The following is a 20,821-nucleotide window of genomic DNA, read 5'->3' as shown; positions in this document are numbered from 1 at the left end:
GGTCCCCCCGCGTGGTTCTGGGATTTTTGCTCACCGTTCTTGTGATCATTCTGACCCCACGGGGTGGGATTTTGCGTGGAGCACCAGATCGAGGGAGATTATCAGTGGTCTTGTATGTCTTCCATTTTCTAATTATTGCTCCCACAGTTGATTTCTTCACTCCAAGCTGGTTGGCTATTGCAGATTCAGTCTTCCCAGCCTGGTGCAGGGCTACAATTTTGTTTCTGGTGTCCTTTGACAGCTCTTTGGTCTTCACCATAGTGGAGTTTGGAGTCAGACTGTTTGAGGGTGTGCACAGGTGTCTTTTTATACTGATAACAAGTTTAAACAGGTGCCATTACTACAGGTAATGAGTGGAGGAAAGAGGAGACTCTTAAAGAAGAAGTTACAGGTCTGTGAGAGCCAGAAATCTTGATTGCTTGTTTCTGACCAAATACTTATTTTCCACCATAATATGCAAATAAAAGGAAAAAAAAACAGACAATGTGATTTTCTGGATTTTTTTTTTCTCAGTTTGTCTCCCATAGTTGAGGTCTACCTATGATGTAAATTACAGACGCCTCTCATCTTTTTAAGTGGTGGAACTTGCACTATTGCTGACTGACTAAATACTTTTTTGCCCCACTGTATGTACTGTATGTCTATATGTATGTATTGTATGAATGTATGAATGTATTGTATGTAGTATGTATGTTGCATGTAGTATGTTGTATGTATGTTGTATGTATGTATTGTGCAGTATGCATGTTTGTGTTTTTTTTCTTTTACATTCAACACATTAGCCGGATGATGGGACTACTACTGACCCATCTTTGGCTAATGTGTCAATCACTGTCATTGTAGCAGGCATAGCCCGATGGGACTTGAAGTCCCATCGGACGATGCCTGTATACCCACACAACCCCCGACAGACCCCCGGCAGGCCCGCACAGACCCCCGGCAGGCCCGCACAGACACCCGGCAGGCCCGCACAGACCCCCAGCAGGCTCGCACAGACCCCCCACGGTCACGCACAGACCCCGCCCGCACACAGACACGCAGTCTCCACCCATGCACCACCCACACTCCATTATAACGCATCATGATGACATCATTTCAGCATGCCTAACAGGATGTGCCCACACTTCTTAGGATCCTCAACTGGCTCATTGCATTATAGGAACTTCCGATTCCGGTATTCGATATTGTAAAAATATCGGAACTCAGTATCGGAACTCCGATACCGCGAATATCGGCCGATACCCGATATTTGCAGTATCGGAATGCTCAACACTAGTCACATCACAATTCTCAATCTTCCTTATATTGGAACGACATAAATGTTAGATCTATTTCCCAAACAAGATGTTGACTGAAACTGCACAAACTCTTAGGTGGAATGCACAGCAAAATTCATGTTCTAGTATGTCAACCATCAATCTCAAAAGACATTTTGTGACAAGGCAATAAGACTCACCTATTGCAGAATGACAAGCAAAGTTATTACTGAGAGAAAATAAAAAATAGAGAAGGGGTATGAGTGGGTTCTAAAAAATGAAATCATGTTTATAAAGCAGGTGAGACTTTTTGAGGGCACATTTTAATTTAACATTCAGAAAGGGCATTGTGAGAGAATGAAATAGGTGTAACACAACTGTCAAAAGACATTTAGCTTTCAGCTCCCACCATCGATGAAAGATTAATTTTCTGATTTTGATGGAGGAAATAGTAGCAGATGACCTTGGTCTTTTTTGGTAAGTTTTATAACACTTGGGCTTCCTGTTGGACTTTTGTTGTGGTCCTGGTTTAGAAAGATGGCATGGTTGATTCTTGGACTTATTATAATGACAAGGTGTACGCTAATTCGCTAATTGTTTTCTGGATGCCTCCTTCCTCTCCTTCTCTGAACCTCTTATTACCACTACTCTTTTCATTGTCTTTTCTTCCTATTGCTTTTTTTTCTGTTTGTTTGTTTTCTGTTGAGCATATCCTCAAACTTTTGAAGCAAACACATGAACACACCATTCCCTTTTTTTATAGACTGCAACATTGACATTTAATGTGCTGAGAAGTATTTGATTTTTCCTAATTTCAATATTTATTGGCATATCTTTGTATTTATGACCACTGTTTACATTGATCCATGGTTTGTATTTTTTTTGTTTTTACACACTTTATATTTTCAACAAAAAGATATCAAGGAAAAACAAGACAATTGGCTTCAGACACTTGATTACATGTTCAACAGGTCAGAACTTGCTCCTGTTTGGTGGCAGAGTCCCTGCCTACTATTGAACTGAACATTCTGTAGGGCAGAGTTTGGGGCCCTCAGTATGGCATGTGCTGGAACATGCCACAGTGTGTATGGAAGTAGAGCACTGACTCACAGAAATTATTGCCATGTTATGTATAAATGTAAAATGAATTTATCGCAGTTATAATTAGATAAATGTTTTTTTTTTTAAAGGACACGTTACGCACATTATTTTAATTAAGAAGAGTTTTCACTGTATAGTTGGTTACTTTTTAATAAAGGTAGATTTTGTAGTCCTTCGTCTCACTGTGAGTTAGGTATTGATATCAGGTTTCAATGTATTCTCCAACAATGAAAAAGAGTTATTAATAACTACCAGATGTTATCAGAATTCATTTTTTTTCTTGTTATATTTTAGATTGAGCTATTAAGGAAAAAGGTCCACTACAAGGATTTACTTATTCAGCAGCTTCTAGAAAGAATAGCGATCTTGGAAGGAGAGGTAAGAAGCTGTTAATTGTATCATGACATAAACACATACTAGTAGAATATTTAACCTTAAAGAAGCATTCCTCCTCCCACCAAAACCATCAAAGTTTTTATATTACTATATTGCAGTCATCATATTATACAGGGTGGGCCATGTCTTGTTCCAATTTTTGTTTTGTCCATTCTGCAAATTCAGCACGCCCATCTGGATCATCCTTTTTGAGATGCTGCAGCAGCTGGATTTTGTAAGGGTGCAATTTGTGAGTAGCTAATATCCGCTGAAGGGAGTTCCACTGATGCCAGATCGGTGCTCTGAATTTGCTGAATGGGCAAAACAAAAATTAGAACAGGACCCTAAGTTTACACAGAACATTATGTTCAGTGATGAGGCAAACTTTTTTGGGTGGGCCATTTAATGGATACGCCTAAATAAAATGGGAATGGTGACAGTTTTCTTGAGTAGGGTGTTGTGAACTCCCTTGCTCGGATTTCTGAGCCGAAGCTCCATCTGCTCAGAGTAGTGGAGCTGGCCAGGTGGATGGAGGTTATCCACCTGACGATGATAATTGGGAATCTGGGATTGCTGGCTGGGAGCATATAATGGAGCTGACTGCTCTTGAAGGTTGCTGGTGATTTTTTCCTCTGTGTGCATATGGAGCTCTTTTGTCCCCTGCCTGATCTGCATGTTCAGCTAAGTGATTCTTTTGCTAATCCTTTGCATTAAATCTGTTTGTGTCTTTTTTTTGCTTTGCTGCTAGGGTTCAGCGTGCTCCCTGCTGTGGGCAGCGCTGGGCCCTGCTTCATAACTTCTGCGACTTGTCAATGGCTGTAAACAAAGAGAAACTTGTAAATAACTCATGAAAGAATAAAGTTACGTTAAAACCAAGCACACCATTGTTTTTCTTGTGAAATTCTCATTCAGTTTGATGTGTTACATGACCCTCTTCCCATTAGAAAAAATAAAGTTGGATCCAAAATGGCCAAATTCAAAATGGCCACCATGGTCACCACCCATCTTGAAAAGTTTTCCCCCTCCCATATACTAATGTGCCACAAACAGGAAGTTGATATCACCAATCATTCCCATTTTATTTAGGTGTATCCATATATATCACAGTTTACTAATTCTCCTACACATGAGGACGGGAATACTCTGGACCTGGTTTTCTCCCGTCCCGGCTCACTGCACGACTTTACTAACTCACCTCTCCCGCTCTTGGACCACAACCTTCTTTCCTTCTCAGTCAAGAATTGTCTCCTCACCCAGGACACCCCCACTTACCACACTTATCGGAATACACGTACCATTAATACCCAACAGCTTATGGACAATCTCCACACATCTTTAGCCCCCATCTCCTCCCTCTCCTGTCCAGACATAGCATTGTCACACTTCAATAATACACTGAAGAATGCCCTAGATGAAGCAGCACCTTCTATACGCAGAAAGACCCGACACAGACAACGGCAGCCCTGGCACACAACGCAAACACGCTTTCTTCAGCGCTGCTCAAGGTGTGCAGAGCGGCAGTGGAGAAAATCTCTCTTAGCAGAAGACTTCACCCACTATAGGTTCATGCTCAAAACCTATAACTCTGCCCTTCATCTGGCCAAACAATCCTACTTCACCACCCTCATCACCTCACAATCCAACAACCCAAGACGACTTTTTGAAACCTTAAATTCCCTCCTGAAACCTAAAGTACAGGCCCCCATCACCAACCTCAGTGGTGAGGATCTGGCCACTTATTTCCTAGAAAAAATCAACCACATCCATCAGGATATCTCAGCCCAATCTCCTCAGTGCCTGGATCCCCTTCCCTGCCGCACCTCAAGCTCACTAGACATTTTTGAGCCTGTTTCAGAAGAAGAAGTTTCCAAGCTCCTCGCTTCTGCTCGGCCTACAACCTGCAACAGTGACCCCATTCCTTCACAGCTCCTGCAGTCTCTCTCACCAGTGGTCACCACTCACCTGACTAAAATATTTAACCTCTCTCTTTCTTCAGGTATATTTCCCTCCTCATTTAAACATGCCATCATAACCCCTTTACTTAAAAAGCCATCCCTGGACCAGAACTGCACTGCTAACTACAGACCTGTCTCTAACCTTTCCTTCATCTCTAAACTCCTGGAACGCTTGGTCCACTCCCGTCTAATCCGCTATCTCTCGGATAACTCTCTTCTCGACCCCTTACAATCTGGTTTCCGCTCTTTACACTCTACTGAAACTGCCCTCACTAAAGTCTCTAATGATCTAATAACAGCTAAATCGAAAGGTCATTGCTCCCTGCTGATTCTCCTGGATCTCTCTGCCGCATTTGACACTGTGGATCACCAGCTCCTCCTCACTATGCTCCGCTCTATAGGCCTCAAGGACACAGCCCTCTCCTGGTTCTCCTCCTACCTCTCTGACCGCTCCTTCACTGTATCTTTTTCCGGCTCCTCTTCCTCTCCTTGTCCCCTTACTATCGGGGTACCGCAGGGCTCAGTCCTAGGCCCCCTCCTCTCTTTATACACTGCCCCTATTGGACAAACAATCAGCAGATTTGGGTTCCAGTATCATCTCTATGCTGATGACACCCAATTATACACTTCTTCCCCTCACATCACCCCTACCCTAATTCAAAATACCAAGGATTGTCTGTCTGCTGTCTCTAGCATCATGTCCTCCCTCTATCTGAAACTAAATCTCTCCAAAACTGAACTTCTTGTGTTTCTCCCCTCTACTAACCTCACTCTACCTAACATCGAAATAACCCTGGAGGGTTCAACCATAACTCCCAAGCAGCATGCCCGCTGTCTTGGGGTCATATTCGACATTGAACTTTCCTTTACTCCCTACATCCGATCACTCAGTCGCTCTTGTCACCTGCATCTTAAAAACATCTCCAGAATCCGACCTTTTCTCACCTTTGAAACTGCTAAGACTCTTACTGTCGCTCTTATTCATTCTCGTCTGGACTACTGCAACTCTCTTCTGATCGGTCTCCCTCTTACCAAACTTTCTCCTCTCCAATCCATCTTGAACGCGGCAGCCAGGGTCATATTTCTGTCCAGCCGCTTCACCCATACCTCCATCTTGTGCCAGTCATTACACTGGCTACCTATTCGCTACAGGGTCCAGTATAAACTCATCTCTCTCACCCGCAAAGCTCTCCACTGTTCTGCACCGCCTTATATCTCCTCTCTCATCTCGGTCTATCGCCCTACACGTGCCCTCCATTCTACAAATGACCTAAGACTAACATCCCCCATAATCCGAACCTCACACCTCCGTCTCCAAGACTTCTCTCGTGCTGCTCCAGCTCTCTGGAATGCACTTCCCCAAACGATCAGACTGATACCTAGCCCTGACCTATTCAAGCGCGCTTTGAAAACCCATCTCTTCAAACAAGCCTACCACATCAACTACTCAGCAAACTAACTTTGCCCTGTTCCCTCCTTCCAAATATTATTCTGAATCTGCACCCTACTATTCATCTGTCTCCACACCCTCCATGCACACGATAACTGCACTTGATACTTGTCTATTGCACTTAAACACACGGGCTGATGACCGGATCATGCAGCTTTATATGAAAATCCCTATTTATTATAATTGCCAGACCTGAATTAACAAGCACTTCTCACCTACTGTGTCCCCCCATTTCCTTGTAGATTGTAAGCTTGCGAGCAGGGACCTCACTCCTAATGTCACTGTTTGAATTGTCTTAACTTGTATTGAATTTATTGTCTGTACATGTCCCCGCTTAATTGTAAAGTGCTGCGGAATAGGTTGGCGCTATATAAATAAAAATTATTATTATTATTATATATATTGCCCACCCTGTATACCTCTGTGTACTTACAAATGCTTGTTTCCCTTCTACACAGTAAATTTTTCTCATTTCCATTAGGTCTATGACATCACATGATTAAAAACTGAATAGCTGAATCCTTCTAAGCTCTATGTAGGAACAGGAAGTATCTTTTCCTGCATTTATCATTCCTCTCTTCACCTCCTGACGCAGCTGCTCCCTCCTCCCCATCCTGCCAGGGACTTTTGCAGTGACTTATGAGTCATACAGGGAAAATTAACGTCGCTTCTACATAGAGCTTAGACGGATTCAGCTAGTCAGTTTTTAATCAAATTATTATCATCAACCTAATGGAAAACAGAAGAATTATCTGGGTACAAAGGTAAAATGAGTAATTGTCAATGCAGTGCTATATAATATGATGATTGCAATATATTTCTAGAAAAAATTGGATGGGATTGCTTATTTAAGGACCAAGTCCAGACACATTAAAGGGTTTTTTCCAAACCCCCTTACTGTGGTTAAAAAAAAGGAAAAATCCAGCTAACCAATGAAGCATGACATCCTCCAGAGCTGAAAACATTGCCACTGCCATGGTCATCAAATGGTTAAGGATACAGAGGAAATGCAGCTCAAGACTGAGTAAAAAATTCCAGACTTTATTATTATTATTATTATTTATTATTTATTTATATAGCGCCATTAATTCCATAGTGCTGTACACGTGAAGGGGTTACATACAAAGTTTTAGATATCATTTACAGTAAATAAATTTACAATGACAGACTGGTACAGAGGGAGAGGACCCTGTCCTTGCAGACTTACATTCTAAAGGATAAAAGGGAAGAGACAGAAGGTCGGGGGTGCAACAGCTCTTGTGGTGGTGAAGCGGCAGCTCGGGTGGTGGTGAGGCGGCAGAATGGTTATTGCAGTCTGTAAGCTTCCCTGAATGGATGGGTTTTCAGGTTCCGTCTGAAGGATCCGAGGGTGGTGGAATCGGATGTGTTGAGATGTGGAATTCCAAATGATGGGGGATATTCTTGAGAAATCTTGGACGCAGTTGTGTGAGGAACAAATAAGTATGGAGGAGAGTAGGCAGTCTTATGAGGATTGAAAATTACGTGAGGGAAGATATTGAGAGATTAGTTCAGAGATATAGGGAGGGGACAGGTTGTGGATGGCTTTGTAGGTCAGTGTTAGTAGTTTGAACTGGGTTCGTTGGGGAATTTGGAGCCAGTGGAGGGATTTGCAGAGGGGAGAAACAGGGGAGTAGCAAGGAGAGAGGTGGATTAGTCGGCCAGCGGAGTTGAGGATAGACTGGAGTGGTGCAAGAGTTGGCGGGGAGGCCACAGAGGGAGTTGCAGTAATGAAGGCAGGAGATGATGTGGGCATGCACAAGAGTTTTAGTAGCTTGAGGTCTGAGGAAGGGACGGATTTTGGAAATATTTTTGAGTTAGAGGCGACAGGAGGTTGCAAGAGTTTGGACGTGTAGTTTGAAAGACAGGGCAGAGTCTAGAGTTACTCTGAGGCAGCGGATTTCAGGTGCGGGAGAGAGCGTGATGCCGTTTACCATAATAGATCGGATAAGGAAGATACGTGAGGAGGAAAGATGATGAGTTCGGTTTTGTCTACACTGAGTTTTAGGAAGCGAGAGGTGAAGAAGGAGGATATGGCTGATAGACACTCCGGGATTCTGGACAGCAGAGAGGTGACATCTGGGCCAGACAGGTAGATCTGAGTGTCATTCGCATACAGGTGGTACTAGAAGCCATGGGACTTTATGAGTTATCCTAGGCCAAGGGTATAGATGGAAAAAAGTAGGGGCCCCAGGACAGAGCCTTGAGGGAATCCAACAGAGAGAGGGTGGGATGAGTAGGTAGTGTGGGAGTGGGAAATGCTAAATGTGCAGTCGGAAAGGTAAGAGGCGATCCAGGACAGGGCAAGGTCTTTGATGACAAGGGAAGAAAGAATCTGTAGCAGTATGCAGTGGTCGACTGTGTTGAAGGCAGAGGACAGGTTGAGAAGGAGGAGGATGGAGAACTGTCTGTTAGCTTTGGCTGTGAGTAAGTCATTAGTAATATTGGTCAGGGCAGTTTCGGTCGAGTGGTGGGGGCGGAAGCCAGATTGGAGGTTGTCAAGGAGAAAGTTAGATGAGAGGTGGGAGGAAAGTTGAGCATGGACATGCTGATCAGGGAGTTTGAAAGCAAATGGGAGCAGTGATGTGGGGTGATAGCTGGGCATATCAGTTGGGTCAAGGTTTGTTTTTTTTGAGGATGGGTGTGATGGTGGCATGTGTGAAGGCAGAGGGGAAGGTGCAAGAAGATAGTGAAAGGTTGAAGAGATGGGTTAGGGCTGGAATGAGCGTGTTAGTGAGGTTGGGGGGGAGGTGGGAAGGGATGAGGTCAAGTGCACAGGTGGTGAGGTGTGATTTGGAAAGGAGATGAGTAAGCTCTCCTTCAGTGATGTTGTAGAGGGAGGTTACTAGGGAAGGGCAGAGGTCTGGTATATGGAGTGGTTGGGGTGGTGGAGCAGTAAAGGTTTTCCTTGTTGGCCTATCTTATTTTTGAAGTAGTTGGCAAAGTCCTCGGCAGAGATGAGAGGAGTTGGAGGTGGCAGTGGTAGGCGGAGGAGAGAGTTCAATGTGCTGGACAGTTGTAGGATAATGAAGATACAAAGTTTGTGAAGTAGGTATGTTTAGCAGAGGTGAAGGCTAATTTGAAGGCAAGTGTAGCTTGTTTGAAAGCAGTGAAGTCATCTGGCAGGTGTGTTTTCTTCCAACGCCGCTCCGCGACCCTGGATGATTGTCGAAGTTTTTTGGTGAGATTGTTGTGCCTGGGTTGCCTATTGTTTTGTCACACTTTGCCATGCGTGAGAGGGGCGACTGAGTCTATGGTTGATGTGAGGGTGGCTTTATAGAAAGCAGTGGCGCTGTCCATGTCGTGGACTGAAGATATGGAGGACAGAGGTAGAAGAGATTCTGAGCGTCTGTGAATGTCTAGGTGTGCAAGGTTTCTGTGACGATGTGCTAGTAGCTGGACATGGGGGGCGGCGAGGAGTACAGGAATGAGAAAGTGAGTAGGTGGTGGTCAGATAGGGGGAGGGGAGAGGTTGTGAGATTAGATAGGGAACAGAGGCGGGTGAAGATGAGGTCTAATGTTTATTAAAGCACGTTAGCATAAGTTCAGAAAAAATGCACCAATCAGCATGTAGTACCTGCGTGTTTCTGGTGTATATAGCACCTTTAATTATGGGACCATGAGTAAAAGGATGCTATACGCACTAGAAACGCGCAGTTGCCACATCCTGATCGGTGTATATTTTTCTGTTATCACTATTTTAGTGCACTTCAATAAAGTGTGGAATTTTTAGTACTTGTATTATGTTTCAAAAGCTATGTCTTCTGCAATCTGTATCGCTATTACTGAATTGTGCAATGAAGTTTAAGATCATTTTAGTGCTGCAAAGCATAGAATGTCTTAGATTTTTATGTGGTGTAAATCATTAAAATACTACAGCATCATCCTAAATTATTTGTATTCTATTTTAGAATAATGAATTACAAGACAAAATGGAATACTTGATGGCAAACCAACCAAAAGAAGCCCCAGAAACCAAAGATGCTTCAACTTCATGTGAACCTCCACAAATGTAAGTAACAGGCACGTGGAGATAGGAAATCTTTAGAATAACAAGGTCTGTGAATAATGTGAGCATGCTCTGTTACATGTGCAGAGGTTACTGTGCAGTGACAGGGAGGAGCTACGCTGTCTCCATCATCTGTTGGCAATGATGCGATCTCGCTGATCTCATTCTTTCACTGTAATTCTGCCTTGAAGATAATGAGATGATGGCTGACGCTGCACACAGTGTATACAGCACAAGCTGAAAAATACACAGAAGAAAAGTGTCATCATATGAAATGGTCCAGTGGCCAATATAACAGAGGAAGTGTAAATGGATAATTAGTTACATCGGGCCACTGGACCATTTAATATAACAGTGAATGTTTAAATGGCTAGTTCTAGGAAAAATGTAGAAACACTAACAAAGGTTATTTCCTAACGGTGCATTCCCTTTTAGGTAAGGCTGTACATATAGCAAAGCATTTTTAGCTTTCCTTTCATAAGTTAGAGAAGAAACCATTTGTACTTTAAAAACTTTGTTATAATTGGAGAACCACGGCAAATCACAGCGCTGATATTAGGCCATGCTAATAATGTGTTAAAAATAGTCGTAATTTATGGAGATACATTGTTCTCTGATAGGACAATAAAAGCATAAGGCATGACAAAGGCTTTATTTAAATTATAACATTTAAAAGATTGAATAAATACACTAGCGCCCCGGAGACTAATAGATGTGCATAAAAATGAAACAAGGAAAAAGCTGCAGGGCAGACACGCAGGTCTGTGTAAAAAACTGTGAAGACAGAAACAACTCAATGTATAGATGAAGAAGACTGTCGCGCTGATTCCTTGACTTAGGAAAGTCTGACTGACGGCTTCACTGTAATGACCCCTCCCAAAACCCACACTTACCCCTTCTTAACTTAAATAAGACACGACTGTGTGACATTGGATGTAAAAGGCCACAGCAGCCCCGTTTATTAACACCAAACAAGCAATAACATTCTATCCATAAACGTAGAAATATTCCATAAACATAACCACCAGCAAAAGGAGGGGGGGTAAATGAAGAGTCCATTGTACATGATTGCAACACCAGCTCCACCACGTGCCCTCAGCCGCACCACACCGGCTCGAGGACACCCAGCCGAGTGTTGCAAAACCCATTGTACATGATTGCAACACCAGCTCCACCACGTGCCCTCAGCCGCACCACACCGGCTCGAGGACACCCAGCCGAGTGTTGCCCAACCAATGTCCTGCTGGGACCCAGCCCAGCAGGGACCCACGTTAACATGCCCCGCTGTGACCAAGCACAGCAGGGTCCCACGTTAACATGTCCCGCTGTGACCCAGCACAGCTGGGACCCACCTTAACCAAGTATACCATTGCACCACCAGGGGTAACCCGCTCCTGCACTGGGTTCACCCCCCCGCTCTTTGTGCAATCCACCGACTTCAAATACCCCCCTCCTTTTCCGCCGACTGCTGCGACAACGTCAAACCTCTTCTTCTCTTCACCATGTCGATCTCCAGAAGATCCTAAAATTAGGGCGGGAGGGCGGGACGATTCCGGACGTCTGCAAGGTAAGGAATGACCATCCCCCCACAGTTCTGCCCTATATATCCATCCCACTACTGACCACTCCCTGCCAACTCACATTGCACAATAAGCCCCATAGCTCCAACCCACACCTTCCCCACAAGCACAAAGCACTACTGACCACTCCCTGCCAACTCACATTGCACCATAAGCCCCATAGCTCCAACCCACACCTTCCCCACAAACACAAAAGCACTACACCTTACCCTTCACTAACCCTCAGGCCTAGCATCCTTCCTTAGTCATGTGCGCCCTCCCTGTAGCCCCTTTGGGGCAGGCATCCGGGCTTGCCTATACCAAATTTCCCCTTGGTCTGGGTGCAGATGGATATTGGGATATTTCACAAATGAAAATAATCTTTTAAACAACTAAATTAGGTTTAGGAAAAAAGTATGATCAAGTAGTAATTGATGTCGTTGTACAGTGTGAGGGAGCATTGTGCTCTGTGTCCACTAGGTTAATAATGGCTCTCTATTGGTGGTGTAGTGTTACTATACCATGGGTCTGTAGCTTGAATCAAATCATGTATTTTATACTTTACGGGCTTATGATTACATAAGTTCCAACCAAGTTTATACACTCGTGTGCATGCTCCAAGGTGTTCTTATTGGTGATGCAGCATTATTAGACAATGAGTAAGGAGGCTGATTCACCATGCAATGCTCCTCTGGGAAATGTAATATGCAAGTTGTCATATTGCAAGACTCGATAAATGGTTGATTGTGACGTGTAGGATCGCTGCTTCCAACAGGTGGCGCTATAGAGTTCAAGTCCTCCTCCTCTCTGAAGAGGCAATTTGCATATTGTATCCATAAAAATTGAATGTTATACTGTGGCTCTGTATGGCATCTGATTTATTTACACACCCAATTGACTTGAATGGGTGAGTCTCATCCGATGTACAGAAGAAACACGGCCAAGTGCTATGCGATGTTTTATCAGATAGCGCTCGTCCCAATGTTATACTATGGGCAATGCAGAACTGCAATTTTTTTTCTCATATGATTTCTCATGCCAAGGCAGCGAGTGCCTCTGGCGATCAGATCACGACCACTAAAAGTCTATTGGATGCGACTGAAACATCGGACTGCTCTCGGATGTCATCCCAGTCAGGTCCGATGTATGCGCACAGAGACAACAGAGAAGATGGAGGAATTAAGTTCTCCTTCTTCTCCGCACCTCTTCTGCGATTCTCTCACGCGATCAAATCGGATCATAGAAAGATGACACTTGGGTCAAACTCTGACAGAGTTTGAGCAGTGTCATTGCCTAATTGGCTTGATTCTCTCCATCAGAGAATATACACCAGTGTGAACGAGCCCTTAGGCCTGTTTCACACTTCAGTTTTTTTGTGTCAGTTAAAATCCGCCAAAATGGCGGAAAGCGGATCCATTGGTAACTGATGTGAACGGATGCCACCGGACCGTTTTTTTGACGGATCCGATGACTGAAGAATTTTAAAGAAACCGCAGCCCGGGGAGGGGAGAGAGGAGAGAGAGAATTTTTTCCGTCCGCCAGAAAGGATATCAGGGTTAAATTTCCGGCTGACTTCCTTCCTCCGGGCATGCGCACTGTAAAATGCGGATCCTGCAGCAAAAAACACGTTGCATGGTCCGTCCAGGCATGTCGGCGGACGCCGGTAATGCAACTCAATGGGGAAAAAAACGGATCCGCCAACAAAAGTGGCAGATCCGTTTTTTTTTAAAAACGGCGGATTTTGACTGATGGTCAAAAACGGAAGTGTGAAACAGGCCTTAGAGAAAAAAAATCTGCACTACTCTATTGAATAACATTGGTCCGAGCGCTGTCCGCTTTTTTTTCATGGCAGCACTAGGAATGAAAATACAAAAGACACCTTACAATGTTGAAAACTTACAGCGCATTTGTGTTCCGTCATGATTTTCGCAGAACCATGGACTTGTGTGTTTGATTCTTGACGCAGAACAAAAACAGGAAAACAGGATTTTTCTTTGTGAACATGTAGTCCAAAAAAAAAAGCTAAACACAGACATATGGCTATAATAAAGTATGAGTTGTAGTCATGAAAAAAGTAGATAAAACATAAGTGAAAATCAGACATTTGAATGAGGCCTTTTACAATGTTTTTTAGGAGTTTTTTTTATGTAGAATATTTTTTTGACCAGAAGATGACTTGCAATATAAGCAGTCTTAAAAAGCAAAATAAGAAAGGCACGAACACCATAAAGTGGATGCCCTGGCATTTTATAGACCCGATAAATGTTTATCCTACTTTTATTGCATTCCTTTCCACAAACCTGTGTCTTGCCAATGACAGTCAATATTATGCCAGCAAACATTTCTATATGCCACTCCTTCTTTCAGCATACATTCATTTCATCACAGAGTGCTGAACAGAGCATCATTGGGAAGTCATGCATAGCAAAGTTCTTGGTTTTCGGAAGACACTTGCTCAAAATGCATTGTACTAAGCGTCACCAAATGAGTGATTTGTCACAGAAGTGTGCACACTGTATAGTTTGTAAAGAAAAAGAGAGACAGGGAGCGCACAAGAAGAACCTGGTGGTCTAAGGGGACTGTGCGGCTAAAAGGGCCAAGGGGCCACTAACCTCATGGAGTTGTGCACCCCTGCACCTCCCCGGTGAGAACCAGGAGGTGAAGAAGACAGAACTCTGTGCTGAACTTGCTCTGTCAGCTGACGTCACAGGGTCTAAGCACGTGACTGCAAGGAGGTGTAGCTGGAGTCACATGATCGCAGGTCCTTTGGCCGAGGAAACGAAGTAACTACGGCCGGGGCTGCTCCTGCTGCGTGCCCTCAAGCAGGGATAGGAATGAGGAAACAAGAGATGGCGAGGTCTTTAGGAGCGCTGAGGCAAACAAGGGGAAAGGTAAAAAAAGTTGAAGGCACAAACCTTTATTTAAAACCTTTATCGCCTGAGGAAGATGAGGAAGATACCAAGGCGCTATTGAAACACGTTGTGGAGTGCAAAGTTTTAAATAAAGGTTTGTGCCTTCAACTTTTTTAAGCTTTCCCCTTGTTTGCCTCAGCGTTACTAAAGACCGCGCCACCTCTTGTTTCCTCCAACTGTATAGTTTGGGTACAGACATGGCGTCTTAAACAGTACTGCTATAGTACTTGGTAATAAAAAACATTTTTTATAGACTTTCTACAATATCATTACATAAAATCATCTGCTTTTTATCTCTTCCCTTTCCCTGCAGCCAGGCTTTACAGATATTGCACCCTAAATGCTACCAATGTGACCATTTTTCCCCTTGTTACTCAGGGAAAAAGTGCAGCCCCAACAACCACGGATAGTATTGGCCATTACTCAGTCCAGTAAGAAAATGTATAACTACGATCCAGAGGTAGGCAGGTAAGGACTGCTAACCAAAAGAACACTATATTAGCTGTCTGGGAAACATGAGTGGACACAGAAGGTGTTTAGTTATCATTACAGGTGTGTATATATTGTGTCGCGTTACTCATGACCAGGCCACTGTTGGCTCATGAGTAAAAATGCTTATTTTATTATGTCTTGAAGGGCAATGAAGATTTGTAACCTTTAGTGTTCTTTATTACCTTGCTCACAGTTTTTCCTGTGGATAGCAGTACTGGTTTTGTTATCGTCAGATGCCACAGTATAAGTCTACGGCTCCGTAAAGTTATTTTGTACATTGTGCTATAACCGTGCATTTGCTAACCTTTTGTTCCCCGGACCCCTGGGTATTGTGTAGTAAGAACAACATCCTGTTCTCGCCACTGTAGTAAGCAGCATTAACAAAGATGAAATGGTCCCACCCAAAAGTGCGTTACATGTGTTTCTTTACTCAGATTCTCTCAGCCCGTCGTTCCCATTATATGTGATCATGGAAAAGTAGTTAGCATGTGGAAAAATCTCATTGTTTTAGTGTAGTGTATTTTCTCTTCGCAGTTTCTCACCAGATTCACCTGCAAGTACAAACACTACAACTACTACCGAGTAAGTTATAATTTATAATAACGATTACCTACAAAATATCAAAAAAGATTAATTCAGATGGCAAGGCCTACTGTGATATGAGGCTATGCATGATAATTTCCTAAATATTGTATGGAATTTGATCTTCCACAGTTTCTGACCACCATGGCCACAATGTGACTTAAATATGTAGCTCTCTTTCATACAGGTATTTATTATGAGGTAGGGCAAAAGCTACATATCCGGTCTAGTCCTGGAAAAATTATTGTATGTTTTATTATCTCAAAACAGTGGCTACCACATTTGGTAGGGAAATATTGTAGCAGAAACTACTAAGTGGGCACTGTTATGCTACCTGAAATATTTTCTACTTTGACTGAGTCTTCTGAATCATGGCTAGCTGCTCCTTTTCGGAAAAAAAAAAGGAAGCAAGCTAAACCCAAAATTTGTAATAGTAAAACAACTAATTGAACTATTGATGATGATCAAACCATCTGTGGTGATATAACATCAGATGAATGGCCATCCACGGAGGAGCAGATCCACCAGACCAAAAGACATCGTTAGCTCATTGAGAAGGATCTTCAACTGGGAATCCCCAACTGGTCTAGGTTAAAATGTGTTATCAATGGCCTGCTGACATCCATACAATGCTGAAATGCTTTGTCTAATGTACAAATAAAGTTTGCTTTTTTACTTACAACTTCTTCAGCAATGTTTCCTTACGTTTCAGTCCCGCGGCAATTCTAAAAAAATTTCCCCAATTTTCTTTCTTTTTTAAGTTAATTAGGTTTATATGAAATCATTGCCCCAAAATCAATCTGATTAGTGTGATCCTTGTGAACAATTGTATCTTTAAGTGTGTCTTTCACCAAATTGTTCATGTTGAACTGGACACACAATGCAATAGTGGCTGCAGAGTGGAGTAAATAGTTTTCTTTTTGGAGAGGTGTAAAAAAATAAATAAATACCGTATATACTCGAGTATAAGCCGACCCGAGTATAAGCCGACCCCCCTAATTTTGCCACGAAAAAACTGGGAGAACTTATTGACTCGAGTATAAGCCTAGGGTGGGAAATGCTCCATAGATTATTCCCCCATATGGTGTCCCCATAAGAAGCTCCATAGATTGTTCCCCCATATGCTGCCCCATAAGAAGCTCCATAGATTGTTCCCCCATATGCTGCCCCCATAAGAAGTTCCATAGATTGTTCCCCCATATGCTGACCCCAGAAGAAGCTCCATAGATTATGCCCCCATGCTGCTGCATGTAAAAATAAAAAAAAATGACATACTCACCTCTCCGTCGCTGGGTGTCAGGTGCTGGTGTCACTGCTGGCACCTGAGATACTCACGTGTCCTGCGTCCATGGCTGCTCACCGCTATCTGCCACGTCATCAGTCAGTGACGTTCAGACTGCAGGGGGCGCGGCGCACACTAACCACGTCACCGCGCCCTCTGCTGTCTGAAGTCACTGACCGATGACAGACAGCAGCAAGCAGCCATGGATGCAGGACAGGTGAGTATTGCTATACTTACCCGTCCTGACGCTGTGTCTTGAGCCCCCAGCTTCTCCGCGCTCTCTCTTCCTGCCTTCAGCGGTCACGTGGTACCGCTCATTAAAACTCATGAATATGCGCATATTCATGAGTTTTAATGAGCGGCACCACGTGACCGCTGAAGGCAGGAAGAGAGATCACGGGGAGCAGCTGGGGGCTCAAGACACAGCGTCGGAACGGGTAAGTATGACCTGACACCCCCGCCCCCCTCCCCCTCTGATCCCCTTTGTATATGACTCGAATATAAGACGAGAGGGGGACTTTCAGCCCAATTTTTTGGGCTGAAAATCTCGGCTTATATTCGAGTATATACGGTAAAAACTATTTATTCTGCTCTGCAGCAACAATTACATGGTGTGTCCGGTTCAACATGAAAAATGTGGTGAAAGGTCCTCTTTACATGCATCCACATGATACAAATGATTACTTTATAAAACTCATCACAGTCTGACAATGAGAGATTATTTTGTCATTTGCTGACGAGTAAAAATCTTGGTAGAAAAGATTATTCTTTGTGGTTGTTATACAATTATTATATAACAATCATTTCCACTTCTTTTTTATAGGATTGATAGCTGTAAACCAAATGGCATTGTGCCTGAATCTAGAGGACCTCCTCAAAGATCATACACACCTTACATGAGAGTCCTAGAGTTGAGCATGAAGAATAAAGTGTCCTAAACTCAAGATCACTCAAGAAAAGAAACATTCCACAGAATATCTTCCCACTTCTACATTCAGACTTAAATGTTGTTACCACAAACAACTCAGCAAATATGGCACATTCAGGCAACTGCAGAACAAAAAAGTTTTACATTATCCAAAATAATCAGGTGCCAAAATGATCTCAAAAACATCAAAATATTATTTAAAAGCTATCTCAAACTTGAGCTCCTAGGTATGAATTGGTAACAAGAAACAGTTTTTTGTTGCACTCCTGTTTGGGTCTGGTAAATGCGCATCTGTCACTGCTATATTGATCCTTTAACTAAATGTAATGCACTTCATTATACATTGATACCAACGTATAGACTATTTCTGCACTGTACACATATATATTGCGCTTACTGTATATTATTAAATATGTATAACTCATGAACAAGAGAGGCTTACCACAACCCAACCCTTTAAAGTAACACTCCATTTTTTTAATTCATACTTTCAGTAGACCCCAAAATATATAATTCAGCTAGTATTACCTTACTTAATTCATGGCATACTTCTCTGTGGGAATTACATGCTTTTATGTTCCCTGAAGGGGATCACCATCTTAGTCAATAGAAGTTACTATTATGATGATGAAATTGCATTTTCTATACCACTGAAGTTTTTCAGAGGGAGAAGACAGAAGCTCCTATCGCATATCATGATGATGACAGCACAGCTCCTGTCACACAATTCAGCCTCCTTACTGTATATTTATAATATATTTCCATATTTAGGAGAAAGAATATAGACCGTTAGGAAAATTATCATGTCATCTCAGCTGACAGCAATAATACTGGCTCAAGTTGGTTAAGAGATGTTGTTCTGATGCATCATGGGATGAGTATAAATTTATAAATTGCCATATGAAAGCTAGTATTCAAGATGCTGTCTGGAGGGAAGAAAACAATAGGCACAACTGTACAGAAGTAAGTACACTGCATAAAAAATGTAGAATGTAACCAAGCGAGGGTGCAGTTGTAGGAAAAAAAAGGGAGTGCTACTTTACGCAAACGCGATCCCTTGACTTACTTACAAATTTAGGAGTGAAAATGATCCAAAAGGAATAACTGGACTTGATTTAATAAGGTACAAATATATTTTTAAAGGTGTTGTCTCATGCCCCTAGAAATAAGACCTCTTTTTAGAGGTAAAGAGTTGGAATAACTAACCTATAACTGTACATATATGAAACTTGTATTTGCATTATTCTGATGTGCCTTATTAAAGCTGCATTTTAGCTTTATAATACTACAGTTTATATGATAATACAACAAAACTGATTATTTTTTAAACTTCAGGTCAAATGGTTTTCTTATAAGAGTCATATATATTTTATAGATGTTATGAATCAATGCCTGAAATCAAACAGACCAGCATAACATAGCTGTAGACGTGTATAAGATTCAGGATGGATAATATATGCCTTAAATAATGAAAGTGAAAAAGTCATGGGCTCTATTACCTCACAACACCATATAACAATATTTTAGGACTGATGTAAAAGGAAACGCAGAATGCTGGCGTTCAGTTTGGGTTTATTTAAATGGTTTTGAATGGTGTATGTATGTACTTACAATGATTGTGTGAGAGAGTAAAGTAAAATTAGTTTGTGAGCTCCTCCTGGAGCAGGGACAGATATCTGTGCATTCTCTGTAACGGCACTGGAAAATATGTTGTATAGTAATAAGTAATATTCACACGCTATGTAATATTATAGATGAATTTAAGAACTTACAATGTTACCCCATATACCGGTATGTGTTGTTTTTTTTTATAGAAGACAAATACTTTATAATGTCTATCAGCCATTACACTGTGTATTGTATATTCCACTGTGAAAAAGGGAGATGTCTTTTAGTATATGATGGAAGTGAATATCTTAGTTAACACCCAGTGTTCCACATTCTACACCAACTTGTATGGATCATCAAATAGATATAGTGAACAAAATACTAGATATATCAAGAACCTAGAAATGGCTGGGAACTAGATCATCATCAGATACTAATGGAAATATTACACTACATATACTGGAGCTGATAATTATGCTCAACACTGACATTGCAATTCCAGGTGGAAAAATATGTGTAATTATTGAATTCACAGCATCGATTAATTAATTAATGATGTACAAATGGTGAAAAAGATGAAAGCAAAAATTTCAGTTTATTCAGTATCAAGTATGAGCACCACAGGCAGCAATATACAAAACTCGACGCCTTGGCATGCTATCAATGAGTTCATTAATGGTTGTCTAAGGAATGTTCTGCCACACTGAATGCACTTGGGCAAATCATCAGGATCCGCTGCTGGCAGCTCCCTTTGCAATTGCCGACCAATGATGTCCCAGATGTGCTCAACGGGAGACAAGTCTGGAGATGTTGCCGGCCGTGGCAGCATGTTTAGGCTATGCTGTCTGCTCAAAGTAACAAGAGTAACATGTGGCCTGGCATTGACAAATGGCTCCACAACAACCAAATCAGTTTTACTCCGGAAGAGTAGTCAAAGCTGATAAGTAGCTCTTCTACCAAGGCAATATTTCTATAATATGGAAAATCAGAAAAATATCCATTTAAAGGCTGTGTACAACTTTTGTGGATAGATAATAAAGCCATGCAGAGGCGGACACTGACAGCTTGGGGCCCCTGTGCAAGAAATGTGTCTGGGCCCCTCTCCCTGCCCGCTACGTTTCTTATGATGAGAGCAATCTGGCAATGAGACCCTTGGAGCCTCGGGCTCCAAGAAACAAGGCAGATTGCCCTCATTATTACTGCCCTGCAAGCAGGGGCGTAAGTAGCAATCACAAGGCCCAATAGCAAAAGTTATATTTGGGCCCCACACATCTAAAAAATATATTTATTTATA

The 20,821-nt window shown here is 42.4% G+C and overlaps 1 protein-coding gene across 2 annotated transcripts in view; it reads left to right on the top strand.

Moving 5' to 3' along the window:
* Positions 1-19,705, top strand: part of MYZAP (myocardial zonula adherens protein) — a 153,897-nt gene extending 134,192 nt beyond the window's left edge. The window contains exons 12-16 of one of the 2 annotated variants that reach the window (XM_073586978.1): positions 2,652-2,735; positions 10,067-10,167; positions 15,014-15,103; positions 15,662-15,709; positions 17,815-19,705. In XM_073586978.1, coding sequence (XP_073443079.1) covers positions 2,652-2,735; positions 10,067-10,167; positions 15,014-15,103; positions 15,662-15,709; positions 17,815-17,929 — 438 coding nt within the window. In that variant the 3' untranslated portion in view covers positions 17,930-19,705. The remainder of the gene's footprint in view (positions 1-2,651; positions 2,736-10,066; positions 10,168-15,013; positions 15,104-15,661; positions 15,710-17,814) is intronic. The other variant, XM_073586979.1, reaches the window with a different exon arrangement.
* Positions 19,706-20,821: the final 1,116 nt, after the last annotated feature.

This window comes from Dendrobates tinctorius, unplaced genomic scaffold (genome assembly GCF_039654945.1).
Source record: "Dendrobates tinctorius isolate UK_male_01 unplaced genomic scaffold, ASM3965494v1 ptg000097l, whole genome shotgun sequence".
NCBI classification, from domain to species: domain Eukaryota; kingdom Metazoa; phylum Chordata; class Amphibia; order Anura; family Dendrobatidae; genus Dendrobates; species Dendrobates tinctorius.
The sequence above is the reverse complement of the archived record's forward strand: the minus strand, read 5'-3'. Positions and strand labels throughout refer to the sequence as shown.